The sequence below is a fragment of the Cheilinus undulatus genome, linkage group 12 (assembly GCF_018320785.1).
Source record: "Cheilinus undulatus linkage group 12, ASM1832078v1, whole genome shotgun sequence".
In the NCBI taxonomy this organism is placed as follows: Eukaryota; Metazoa; Chordata; class Actinopteri; order Labriformes; family Labridae; genus Cheilinus; species Cheilinus undulatus.
The window spans coordinates 46613568-46627804 of NC_054876.1; the positions used below are offsets into that span (position 1 = coordinate 46613568).

Sequence of the window (14237 nt, forward strand, 5' to 3'; positions counted from 1 at the left end):
ACATTTCCTATTGAAGCTTTCCCAGATTGATGTGTGAAACACATCCATCTGGCGTGTCAGGTTAAGAAAAAACTGTAGCAGGCCCATTCGACCACGCCACAATCCGACATGCGCCAAGCCCCAATGTGCCTGAAGGTGTGAGGGCCCATTTAGTGCTGCTTGCTGCCCTATTTCTTTTTGTACCCAGGTGAGTAAGAGTTTACAGGTCGGCCAATCTGCCCGTTTGTGAATGTTAACTTTTTTGAGTAAAATTCTCATTTCAGACACATTCAGATATCACAGTTCTTGACATTGGAGTCATACTGTTTACTACCACTTAAAGGGTCTATAGAGGAAAATGTCCTCAATTATGTGCTCAAAAAGAACTTTTTAAAAACCTTTAACAGTCTAAGTAAGTCTTATTGCAGCCCACCAAGCGTCTGCTTCCAAATGACTGGAGAACAACGTTGAAGTATGTTGTTTCAAAATGGATATGTGGTGTGCTACCTCTATGCTACAGTAAGATATGACAACATAAGAGCTCTCCACTATGAACGTGATGTCACAGGAACACGGCTGCTGTGGGAATCCACTGTAAGACAGTACATCACCGGTAAAAGAACAAATAAAGGGTATAATGTTTGTTTTTGTACAACTTTATTGCTCTGTATAAAAATATAAATTTGCACTTAGAATACATGATTGTACAAGACTGCTTCGTCACTTACAGGCATTTTCTTGCAGCGTATCTGTGCAGGAATACGTCTTAAGTTTTCAGAGATTTTCCTCCAGCTCTCACAGAGTTACAGCTTACAAAAACAAGAGACCACATATGCTACCAAATGCTCTTTTGGTATATTTTTGCACAAAAGGGGCTGGTATTTCCCAAAGTTGGACATGTATAAGGCATAAGGCAACCATTGAAAAAGGCATGATGAAAGAGGCATTGTAATAGACAATCTATTGAGTCCAGCAGTGTTCGATGGATTCAAACTTGCAATGAAAGACAGGAGCATCTTCACAAAATAAAATCAACTCTTTGGAAACACTTGATGTCCAAAAATCAGTCTTTGTGGGATCTGTTTTCTGCAGGACGATCAGGTTTCACCGTGGCGCTCCCATCCTGTGGAACAACACAAGACAGAAAGTAAATGCCCTACAATTACATATTTCAATCTTCCTTTAAGTGGACTGTAATCAAGTCTTTTCTTTTACCCCTTTCCTCATCACAAGCTCGTGCTGTATGATTGTAATCTGGATGTTGTTGCATGTGGTCCGACTGTCTCTTCAGCTCAGCCAGTGCACAAAGTCCCTGCCGATCCACATTTAATGTTGCTGAGGCAGCTCATTATCTACTTCTGTTCTGGTCAAAAGCAAAAAACAAAAAGATAATGAGATATCTTACAGCTGAAGAATTATTGTTCGAAAAAATTGTATCTTAAGAGTTGACATGAAATGATGTACATTACCTAAAAATATTTTAAACTTTCATTGATTTTAATCAATCATGGCCAAAGGAAATCAGCTTTTTTACCCCAAAAAACTCTTCAGTGTCAAAATGAAATCAGATTTCTTCAAAGTTATTTCAGTGATAAAAATCTGTGAGTGACTGCATACATATGCACTATATCATTACACTATAGTCACGTAAGACACATTCACTGCACTCAGACAATCAACATTTCACAAATCTGTCAAATAGGAATAGTTAAAAAATTCCAAATTATATAAACTATGATTGATTTACAAAATCATTACGCATTATTTAGAGCATTCAAGGGGGTGATTACTTTTAATAGACACTATAGAACAGGGGAGTTATCATAATGTTGGTCATTCACCTTTTAGCAGCCTCAGTTGGCGCCCCGGTTGAAGTGCTCCAGTACGGTTGCGTTGGTTTTCTCAAACAGCCACTGCTGACTCAGAGAGGATGGGTCACACGTGTTCATGAAGACTCGCCGCTCACTCGGGCTACAGTCGATGCAGCTGTTGCTGACGGGGTGATAGAGACTCTTATCCTGGAGGAAAGGAGAGGGAGTGGAGAGGACAGTGGTCAAGGATAGTTGTGTAGTTTAGTGTCCTGAATAGGTAGGTTTCAAACCTCTCCTTGCTGGTTTGTGGTTTATCTCTAAATCAAATTATCAGAAATAAGCAAAACAAGCAGAGTGGACTATTGCAGAGTACTGCAGAGCAATGCAAACACAGATAAATCTAATAAGCTGTCATGGTTGTATAGTGTGATTGCATAAGATATAAACCAGGTGTAAGAAAGAGGACAGGCATTAGTAAGAACCCCCTTTTACCCCAGGCACCTTCCATCATCTCTCGTACCTTTCTGTATCTCCACAGCTGGTTCCCCTTCATGCCGTGACAGTCATACAGGGTGACAGGGCTGCTGTGGGAGACGGCGTCAAAGCAGACTTTCCTTGTGTGCATTGGGTCGCCCACCCGGATGTCCTCCCTCCAACCAAATGTCAGCACCTGCAGGAAGAGATGAGAAACTTTTATTTAAAGGGAGCAATAGTAGAGGTTTTCTTAAGGAAGGTACGTTATCTGTTGGGCAAAAAGATAAACAGTCTAATGTTAAGTTTTAGGCACAACTCTTAACATATTCTGTTCGTCACAGTGGGTTTGCTTTGAATATGAAGTGGGATAATTATATTCATTGGTAGGAAATGACTGGTCAAACTGTCTTCAATGAAAACATATTTTTCTAAAAGATGCTCATGCTTTCCGTCCCTCACTGCAAATGTCAAAATCTGCCTCCCCTCCATTGCATCATGACCCAACCCAGTGTTACTCAACCCAGCTCAACCAAGTGGTGAAAAGTGGCAAAAACAGCTTCAAGTAGCAATAAAAATAAGTTAAAGGTAGCAAAAATTGTCGAAAAGTCGCAAAACTGGGTGAAAAGTGGCAAAAATGGGGAGAAAATTTGAAAAATGGTCAGAATGTAGCAAAAAACGGGTGAGAGGTGACAAAAAAATAAATTACAAGTGGCAAAAACATAGCAAAAAAATTAGTGAAAAGTAACTAAAATGGGCAAAAATCAGTCAACATTGGCAAAAATGGGCAAAAAAAAAAATAGGAAACAAGTGGTATGTAATGGAAAAAGGTAAAATGTGACAAAAACTGGTGAAAAAGGGCAAAAATGGGCAAGAAATTGGCAAAAATTTGTAAAAAAAAAGGAAGCAAGTGGTATTTAATGGGGAAAAGTAGCTTATTTTGATGAAGAGTGGCAAAAAATGGTTAAACAAGGGCAAAAATGGGATAAAAGTGGCAAAAATGGGGAAAGTGTCAAAAAAAGTTGCAAAAATCGGCAAAAAACACAAAAATAGGGGTATTTAATGGCACAAGGTAGCTTAAATGGGCAAAATGTGACAAAAACTGGTGAAAAAGGGCAAAATTGGGCAAAAAATTGGCAAAAAGAAGAGGCAAAAATTTTGGAAAAAAGGAAACAAGTGGTATTTAATGGCACAAGGTAGCTTAAATGGGCAAAAAGTGGCAAAAAAATTGTGAAAAAGGGCAAAAATGGGATAAAAGTGGAAAAAATAGGGAAAAGGCAAAAAGAAGTTGTAAATTGGCTAAAAAATAGCAAAAGAAAGGGGGTGTTTAATGGCAAAAATAGCTTAAATGGGTGGAAAGTGGTCAAATGGCAAAACGTTTCCCCTTTTTAAGGTTTTCTAGGGGAATAATATTTAAGATTAAGACATAAAAGAGCCACAAATACTCACAAAAGAGCCACACGTTGAGAATCACTGATCTAAACATTGACCTCCAGTGCGTGAGCTCACTTACAAAGGTCCTTTCATATGCAGCACATGAAGTGCAGCTTGCTCTTTTCACCATAAAGGAGTACATCTGAGCCTCAGGAGAAATTTTTAAGAGAGTGTAGCGAACGACCCTCACCTGTCCATGACTCCAGCCCACCTCGCCTCGTGGTTTCACGCAGCTCTCCAGGCGGATTGGACTCCCTGACACGAACCGTTTGATCTCCATACACATCCCACTTCCCACGTTTCTTATCTACAAAAAAACACACACACAAAAACACCCAGTATAGTCCTAATGGAGTCACTAAGGCATGGAGTGCTCTTAAAAGAAAACACTAATGCACAATATATCATTTGTGGCTCAAATACAACCTCTGTTTATTGTTAATGTAAACAACCAAAACCATCAGATATAAATTTATCTGTGGCTGGATTTAGAAAAAAAAAACTTAGCACATGAGCTTGCATCAGATCAAAGCAAGTGTTAGCAATCAGCCACTGAGTTATTTTTATTTGATAGAGTCAGGTTTGATTGAAAAGCCATAATTGGATCATTTCAGAGACATCTCACTGGTGATTGTCTCATTCATCACGGGCCAATCACAGCAATAAAACATGTGATTTAGTAGGTACAGTATGCACGGACTTAACGACTTAAAATTAGCTCAGCAGGCAGCCGAAGTTGTTGTTGATTAGTGGTGGAGATTGGAAGTGAATCAAACTCCTGCTCAAGTCTTTTGGGAGAAAAGCAGAGGCTTAGGGGTCATTCTCTTGTTGGTATATGAACCCACGACCAATCAGATTCAGTCCAGAAGGGATTCCATGATGCAGTAAGATGTTGTGGTAGACGTTCTTGTTCATGATACCGTCCATTTTCACTCATTTGCCCATGCCATATCCACAAATGGAACCCCATACCATAATGGAATCTCCACTGTTTCACTGTGGGTGCAATGCATCTGGCATCAAAACGTTCTCCAGCTTTTCTGCAGAAATAAATTCTACCATGCTGACCCAAGAGTTCAAACTTGGACTCGTCCGTTCAGAGTACCTTCTTCCAGTCATCAACAGTCCAGTGTTTGTGCTCCCTGGCAAATCTGAGGTGTTTCTGGATGTTTGCAGGCTTCAATAATGGCTTCTTAGCAGCTATTCTTCCCTTTAAGCCTTGTTCCGTCAGTCGTCTGCTTATGGTCATTCTGGAGACTTTCTCAGACTCTGATCTAGAAGCATTCATCTCTGCCTGAAGATCTGTCTCTAGTACTTCAAATCTTGAGGTGTCTGACATCTGCTTCAGTTAACTTTGGTTTCCTGCCTCTTCCTTGGCACATTTTCCAAGTACCAGTCTCAGCAACTGACTCCAAAGCATAATTGATCACACTGTGAGAACACTTTATGTCTTTCTCTATTTGTCTCAGTGACCATCCAGCATCATGAAGTGCTTTAATGCGGACCACGTTTTACCATTTTGAACAGGAATGAGGAATTTCAAACTGAATTCACCCAAATTTGAGCTGGCTCACTGGACTTCTCTGACAAGTCAGAAATGAATCAAGCATAACATTCAACCACTAAAACTCATTTTTCTCTTCAGGAATGCAAGTAAATAACTATAATTTGACATATTAATCAAGAAATAATTATGTGCTTTACTATTATTTCAGTTTTTTTGTAAATCAGTAAATTTAGAAATTCATGGATAAAAATAATAATTATATTTTAGCATTAAAAATATCATTTTGGTTAAAGAGCTTCTACATATTGGTGTATTAACCATTACAGAAACATAAAAATTATTTTGGTAATTACCAATGCTGTTAATTTAGGGCAGCTGTGGCATAAACCTTACTTTGGGTGGTGGTCTAATAAATTTGTTAAGCAGTGTAAGTGTGTAAAATCATATAAATATAATTTCTACCCATGTAGCTGAACATTTTTGCATATCACCTCTTGGTTACCCGATCTAGTGCAGGACTTCAAACATTGTATTTTTGGTGAGCTAATGTTAAGCACCAGCATTGCATTACATTGTGCTGTGTTGCATTGTGTTGCTTTTGGTTGTATTTGGTTGCATTGCATTGCATTGCTCAACATTGCATGCTTGATTTCTCCATTAGATCCTTTAAATATCAAAAATTATTTAATTCTCTCCCTTCTGGCGCTTTCATTCTGAATAGGGATGAACAACAGTGTGGCCCTTTGTATTGGATCTGGGCATAATTAACATGCAATTGCCTATCCACATGGTAAAGCAGGCTAACAAGCTCTGTGAATGTGAGAAGTGAAAGAAAATCAAGGAAATATTCCTGTTCAACACTCCTGATGCCTTGTCATCCCTCTCTTCCCTTGTTCGTCAACCATCTCAACATGAAAAACAAAAAGTAAAATAGGAGCGGGGCAAAAAATGTTGCACCAAGTCATATTGTGTTGTGCAGTATTGTGTGCTGTCAGGATGCTACAATAGGAATCAGTAAAATCGAGTTTATTTTGTCCCTGATGCTCGCTTGTGTCATGTTAAGAGTTAGTTAGGAGACAGTGTAAACAGATGCATCATAAAGTGCTGCTAAATAAAATAATTGAACTTAATGCAAATGCTAAAAGCATAATTTATTTGTATGACTAGTTGCATGAATGATACAGTACAAAGTAATACAGTTCCTTTGTAAATGTAAATACATTGACTTTTACCTCAGGCTGGAATAAATATGTTAAAAATGAACATTAATATGTGTTATTTATACAAGCTGGGATAATCGACCATGAATGACAACCAGGAACGGGGTAAAAGCTAACTTTAGCATTGATCTGATGGAAAATAGTGGGTTAAAGAACATCTTTTTTTAATATATGGTCCAAAATTGCTCAGGATTTGCAGCATCCACTGTTGTCACTTTCTCTTAAATCAGGGAAAACAATACAGTTCTGAATCTTGATGTTTATTTGACAAATGACCTGGAATTTAACAGAATGACTTGTGTTCCCCACCCTGACTCTCCTTCATATGTCTGTGTAAAAAAATATTTATTCTTACCTGTTTTTTAATTAATCACTATTTTTTCAGAGTATGACTGAACATAAAGCTGTGATCCAGAGTATCCTGGGCTGTCAACGTGCACTCAGCAGTCCAATGTTTTTTTTTCCACTTTGGCCCCTGGGTCTGAGGCAAGAATGACCTGTCAATAGTAGCAGCATGATGGAGGAGGGGGCAGCGACCTGTGTTATTGCAAACCGGTTTCATCATTGTGTTTTTTTTTTTGTCTGTTGTTTCACTGGGAATTTTGCAATCAGTTTCTTTCGCTGATGCACAATCCCACTTGAGTTTCATTTTAAAATGGTAACACTGGTTTTTTTGTTATGAGCCTTGTGATGGTCAGCTTTGTATGGGATGTTTATTTACAGCATAATCACTTTAAAAATTAGGAGCCTCCAAAGGATCGATATGAAAAAAGGTGGATCGCTGTTGATTGAATAGAATAGGCCTCAACTACTCTCTGCTACTGAAACAACTTTCATGAACCATTTAGTAATTGTGTTATATTGATTTTATGTGCAAATCTAATATTGACAACCTACATTCACTAGTGGGAATCCAGGCCTGTACTGCTTTTCACCTTTTTCTTTCTGATAAATTACTCCTGGGATCCTGCATACACAGGTGAAACTTAGACAAAAGGAATACTTCAAACAAGTTATTTTTTTCCTGTGATTTTATCCAAAAAGAGGAACACCCTTATATTCTAGATTCATAAAACCTAACTGAAATATTTCAATATTTTTTTTTGTTTTTATGTTGACGATGACAACGTAAAGCTCACAAATATCAAAATCCATCATCTCATACCATTAAAAAAAAAGAAGGATGTATGATACAGAGATGTTGACCTTGTGAAAAATTCTGTTCATTCATGCATTCAGTACTTGAAACAACCAGGCACGCTCACATTCACACTTACAGCCAAATTAGAGTCACCAATTAACCTAACAAGTGTGTTTTTGGTGGTGGGAGGAAGCCGGAGTACCCGGAGAGAACCCATGCGTGCACACGGGTAGAACATGCAAACTCCGGACCACCAGCAGCAGATGATGGTACCCCAAACCATCACTGACTGTGGAGACTGAAAATACTGGCCTTCAAGCACCTTGGATTCTGTGCCTCTCAGATCTTCTTCCAGACCTTCATTAGCAGTCTTCCTCATGATTATGGTTGTGTGTACTGAACCAGAGTACAAGAATGAAGGCTGAAGAAACCTTTGCAAATTGGACTTTTTAAGTGATATTTTGACCTTTTAAGCAATTATTTTGTATTTTACCTCAAATTTTTTACTTCAAACTTTGACTTCATAATCCCATAGTTTGACCTTATAGACTCACAATTTAAAATCTGAATCCTAATTTCACTTTTAATTTCATGATTATATATATTTTTTTAACATTTTGACCTTTTAAACTCGAGTTTGACTGCTTTCTGATATATTTGCCTTTAAAAAACATTTTTCAATTTCATGTTTTGACCTTTTTGAACTAATAAATTTACTTTTCTCAGATTGTGAGCCTTTAAACTTATCTTTTTAACTTTTTAAATGTCAAAATCATTTATCAGTAATAAGTTTTTTTCATATGTTCTTACTGGTGAAATGAGGTTGAGAGTTTCTGGTTAAAAAGGTGACCCTGTTTGGCCCTCAGGTTGGACCTGAATCCAGAATCCGGCCCCTGCTGTGATTGAGTTTGACACCCCTGGTTTAATTGTTGTTTTCAATAAATTGCTCTCTCAAATGTTTTTTTGTCTCACTTCCACTTCTTCTTCTTGGATTTTGAACTGTTGAAGCTCTAACAGCTCCAACAGTGCAAAAAACAAATTCTTGCAATTTTTCAACTGGTCTTAAAATTTTGAGTGTATAAACACTTTTAAAATGTTTAACCCTTTGTTCGCCAGAGTTTTTTCAAGAAAATATTCAATTTTGATTTCAAAGATTTCAACATTTTAGATTTCAAAAGGCTCTAGCTAAAAATTGGTTAGAGAAAAAGGCATACTGTAAATGAGAAAAATTTTCAGTATGACCCAAAGTTTGTGAAGGGAGTACATTAACTCATCTAATTTGCATATTCTGATTTCACCAGGCGGCCTCCACCGCCATTGGCTGTACGTTTTCTCCCACGGATTCTACTACGTCTGCCCCTTCCTCCGTGTTTATTTAATTCCCGCTACCTCCGTCACTACTCACGGTGTTTTGACCCATAATACCCCCACCATATCCCCTCCTTTGTTGATTACTCCCACCCCAGCCACGGTGAGGCAAAGCATTGGCTTCGGTATGTGCTGTTTGTGAACTGTCATGGCGCACGGACTCTCTGTCGCTGCTCACAGACGCAACGTCAGTCTCACCCACGGTTTCATGTCAGAGGGTGAATATTCCTCTATTCCTCCCAGCATTGTGAGTATTCTCGCTACAATTTGCTCTCTTTCTCTCTGTTATGCTCCGACTACAACAACTACAACTACTACCATGTCCACATCTCCTTGAATGGGTGTGCCTTTAAAACTCTATAAACTCCAAAACTATGAATAGAAACACACCCACAAATGCTGCTGGGATTAAAGTTACTGATGTCCGCCATTTCCTGGTGTAAAGTGGTAACAACATTAGGCACCATATATGCAGCTATAGCCTGTTTAATTCAGCAAAGATGCTATTTGACTTTACAGCTCTTCAGTAGCTACACAGTACTTAAAGTAAGCTTTAAATGATGCGTTCAGTTGATGATTTTGATGTGAATATAGGGAAACTGCCATCAGTCCACATGAAAGGTGGTTGCTGCCTTCTTTTTCATTATATTTCATAACTTCTTTAGTATGTATACCCTTCTTATTTACTTTCTGAACTTTTCTTTCTATTCTTGGATCTTAAGAAGGTAGAGGATCTTCATCAGTCATTATCAAACTTACTTTTCCATGTAGAATAATAATATATTATTATTAACTCTGGGGTATTAAATGTAAGTGCTGGTGGTTGGAGATCATTACACCTTATTCACAACCACCTGTCAGTCAGGTCTGCATAAGACTAAAAAAATACATGGAAATATTAGGTGTGCTCTGCAAATACATATTAGCTTTGTACCAAGTTTAATAAGTAGTGGTGGAATTTTTCAACGTCTAATCCACTCAAGAGTCCTTCAAGTGTGGATTATTATTCCAGTTAAGAACTACTTTAGATGAGGTAATCAGAGAGAGATCATTTTTTTCAGGGCAGTGAATTAAAGAATAAGAATTCATAGCACAGAGGCCTTTGCTACAGTATATTTCCTCCCTTAGTCCAAGCAACACCAAAAACAGATCCTTACCCATCCCCAGGCTGCAGCAGGAGGCTCCACAGGTGGGTAGTGTTTGGGCAGATCCCAGGCCACCTCGCTCATGAACCACTTAAAATTTTTGCAGTTCAGTCGGCTCCTCAGCTCCTTCTGGGCCGTCATGTCTCCTGCAGAGAGGTGGCGATACTCGGGCCGGCGCTGGTAGACGTACTCAGCGTACTCATCCATCCAGACCTCCGCCACACGTTTCAGGTTCTGAAATCAAAATAGAAATGGTGGATGGATTTGAGCTTGTAGAGTGCTTTCTAATCTTCTGACTCAAAGCGAATTCTGCAAATGCAGGTCACTCTTACACATTCACTCCACATCCATACACTGATGTGGAAGGCCACTATAGAGTGTTCCTCAGTATTAACTAATCGCATTTAAACACATTCACATGCAACTGATGCAGCAGTGGGAGCAAATACGGGTTAAGAGTCTTGGTCAAGGGCACATTAACATGTGACTTCAGGAGACTGGGATTGAACTCAAGACCTTTCTGCATAGAGAGGACCGACTCTGCCTACAGAGCCACAGTCACCCAAAATGAAAACTAGAGAGGTTAAAAAAGCATTGACTAAACATTTTAGCTTTCTCTTAAGTCTTAGTTTCAGGTTAGAGCGGCGTCAACCTTGGATCCGCACTGCTCTGACTTCATGGTGGCCATTGTCCAGGCCTTCACCAGTCCCATGCCTCATCTATCTGGATATTCTTTTAGCTGACCCCTCCACAACACACGTAGCCATCCCCAAGGTTTGGACCAGCCAACCAAGTCCTTGGGACCCAGTATGTGGTGAGCTGGGTCAGGCCAGGAAAGTGCACCAGGTGCCTGTAGAAGTGCAGCTGCAGCTTCCATATCAGACAGCCGACCCTTCACCATCCCCACTCTCCTGAGCACATCAGCATTAGACACACGGTCTTGCCAACCATATTAAAAAAACCCACTGAGGAGAAGTTGTCCCACAGGAGTCCAGCTGGTTAATGTCCAGGAGTATAGTGAGACCGGGAGGACCAAGGACTGAAAGACTGACAGTTACAAGGAGCACCACACTGTCTTGCTCAGCAAAACCATCGATCAATGTGCAAGTCCAAGTCTGCAGTTGTGGATCAACTCACCTATCTTCACAGCAGAAAAAATTGATCCTCTGATTGCAAGGTTGAGCACCACTTGGTTGTTAATCCAAGTTAATAGCATTAAAGTTTGACACTCCTGATATAATGTATACAGAATAAGCAAAACTTGGGTCACTCATTCATTTGATATGCAGGAATGTTTCAATGACTGTAATTTCCTTTTTATTTTTCTAAGCAGGAATCCAAACTTTCTATGAGCCTCCTATAGAAAAGCCCACAGTCCCCTGGCACTGGAGATAATCTACTAGAAGCACTGTTATATGAATATAAATATTGACCTCGTCTGCTGTAAGTCGTTTTAAAACTTCTTGCAGAGTTTGCCTGACAGAGGCATCAATTTCTTTTCTTAAAACCAAACATCCAGCAAAACTTAACTTTGCTGCAGCTGGTACTAACTTCCCCCAGTAGAAAGCAATCCAAACTCCAGGCGACCTTTTCTGTTGCTCTGCTTGAATGTAGAACACAAAAGCATTTAAACTGAAATAAAACAATGATTGTGAAACAGCAATGTGAGTTTTGTGCGCAGAAGAGAAAGGTTAACTCAGAGCCATCAGCATTCGCCTGATGTCCCGTTTAAAGACTGTGGGCCGGAATAAAAAAATCTAAACAAAGGCCAGTGCCTCTGAGTTGCATACTGAGCCAACCAGAGCCCAGTTCTTGGCTGCTGCGGTGGAGGCATACATAATGAATGGTGCTCAGCTACAACCCCGATGATTTAGCTCTTTTAGACAATTTCTCATTCAGTGGAGGTACTTTAAAAGAGTATAGAGAACAAAGAAAGTTAAGCTCATTCTTCACAGTAACACCTGCAAAGGCTAGGAGTTGTAGATAGAGGATAGACTGCAAACTGCTGCCTCTCATCAGGTGGTCTTTTGTTAGGGGGAGCTGAGCCGACTGTGAAGTGCTCTCTAATGCATTCAGAGGAGAAAGAAGAGGGCACTTAGTCCAGGGTGTAGGGAACAAAATGCTGCCATTTTATTGGTCTTGCCCCACTTGCACTCTTGCTTTAACAAGATAGAAATTTGCATGTACCTGCCCTTCCATACTCGAGGAGCCCAATTCCCAAAAATCTTGGGACATTATGCAAAATGTGAAAGAAAACAGGACAGTAACTTTCAAATCCTTGTCAAGCTTTGTCCAATTAAATACAGCACAAAGACATGACAGTCAGTCATGTTACTGATTTTTGGAAGTATAAGCACATTCTGGTTTAAATGTCTTCTGCATGTCCCAAAAAATTTGGTACAGAGGCAAGAAAAGGCCAAGGAAGTTGTTGAGTGTTAAAAATAAGCACCTGTAACACTTCACAGGTAAGTTAGTAACATGATTGAATATAAAAGGAGTACACAGGGGGCAAGGCTGAATAATCAACATGGAATTCCCATGCCTCTAAACCATCAGGCAACACTGCATTAAAAAAAACGTGTCATTCAATAGAATAAAAATGTGTTCAAGAATAAGGTGACTGCATAAATATTCTCCTGCTTTAAAGAGACTGACCTAATTCCACAGAGGTCCATAGGCAAGTGGAAGAAAGTTCTTCGGTCTGATGGCACCAAATGCTGCACATCACCACAAACAAACGATCCCCACTGTGAAGCACTGTGGTGGCAGCATCATGCTGTGGGGGTGCTTCTCAGAAGCCGGCCCTGGAAGGCTTGTACAGTTAGAGGGTAAAATAAATTTGGCAAAATATGGTAAAATCCTGGCTGACATTCTTATTCAGTCTGCGAGAGAGCTACAGCTTGGAGGAGATTTATTGTCCAACAAGACAATCACCCAAAGCATACAGCAAAAGCCACACAGAAATAGTTGAATGTTCTGGAATGGTTGGGTCAACGACCAGCCCTCGGTCCAATAGAGAATTTGTGGCTTGACTTGATGAGGGCTGTTCACGCCTCATCCCTGCAACCTGACAGAGCTTAAGCAGTTTTGCAAAGAAGAATGGAGTGAAATTGCAGTGTCCAGATGTGTGAGCCTGACTGACACTGATCCACACAGACCCAGAGCTGTGATTGCAGCCAAAGGTGACTCTACTAAAATTGAAGGGGGTAAATATTTATGCAATCACTTATTTTAAATTACATATTTTTTAACAGAAATGACTTAGTAGAAAGCTGTTTTCACTGTGACAGGTTTTTGGTGATTGGTGCAGCATCAGCTGTTTTGCAGGTGCTGCCTGATCGTTGTGGTGAAGAGGCCGCTAAGCCGAAAGGCAAAGCTCTCAATTTACCGGTCAATCTATGTCCCAACCCTCACCTATGGTCATGAACTCTGGGTAATGACCGAATAAATGAGGAGATCGGCAGGGCTCAGCCTCAGGGATAGGGTGAGGAGCTCAGACATCCAGGAGGATCTTAAAGTAAAGCCCCTGCTCCTTCACATTGCAAGGAGCCAGCTGAGTTGGTTCGGGCAACTGATCAGGATGCCTCCTGGGGGACTTCCTGTGGAGGTCTTCCAGGCACATCCAGATCCTGAGGCAGACCCAGAAAACTGGAGGGATTATATATCCCATCTGGCATAGGTGCGCCTTGGAATCCCTCAGAAGGAACTGGAAAATGTTGAGAAGGAGTGGAACATCTGGGTTGACCTTCTTCGCCTTCTGCAACCGCGACCCGACCACGGATATGCGGAAGTAGATGGATGGATGGATATGCGTACATCTTGTCTTTTAAAGTGAGGGCTCTGATTATTTCATCGACACAATGCCAAGGAGAGCCAAATTCATCGCGCTCACAAGTCAAGGTGCTTGGACCTTGAACTCCACTTCCCTGAGGTGGTACTATCCACATCCCTGAGACCGGACATGGTCATATGGTCACCAGAAGGAAAGAAGATTCTGTTGGTGGAGTTAACGGTACTCTGGGAGGATGGCTGTGAGGAAGAAAGCAAAGTACCAACAGCTTGTTCAGGACTGTCAGGACAAGGGTTGGGTAACTTTGCTGAAGACTGTGGAGGTAGGATGCCAGGGATTCCCAGCACAATCTGTGTGGAACCTCATGACTG

At 40.2% G+C, this 14237-nt stretch overlaps 1 protein-coding gene across 3 annotated transcripts in view; it reads right to left on the bottom strand.

The window, feature by feature from the left end:
- Positions 1 to 715: 715 nt before the first annotated feature.
- The window catches only part of LOC121519000 (polypeptide N-acetylgalactosaminyltransferase 10-like), a 105556-nt gene continuing 92034 nt past the window's right edge, over positions 716 to 14237 (bottom strand). The window contains exons 9-14 of one of the 3 annotated variants that reach the window (XR_005992681.1): positions 10089 to 10310; positions 3886 to 4002; positions 2311 to 2460; positions 1821 to 1997; positions 1195 to 1337; positions 716 to 1102 (exon numbers count right to left, since the gene is read on the bottom strand). Coding sequence is in view for 1 of the 3 variants with exons in the window: in XM_041801738.1 (XP_041657672.1) it covers positions 1833 to 1997; positions 2311 to 2460; positions 3886 to 4002; positions 10089 to 10310 (654 nt within the window). In the remaining 2 variants the exon portion in view is untranslated. The other 2 variants (XR_005992682.1, XM_041801738.1) reach the window with 2 other exon arrangements.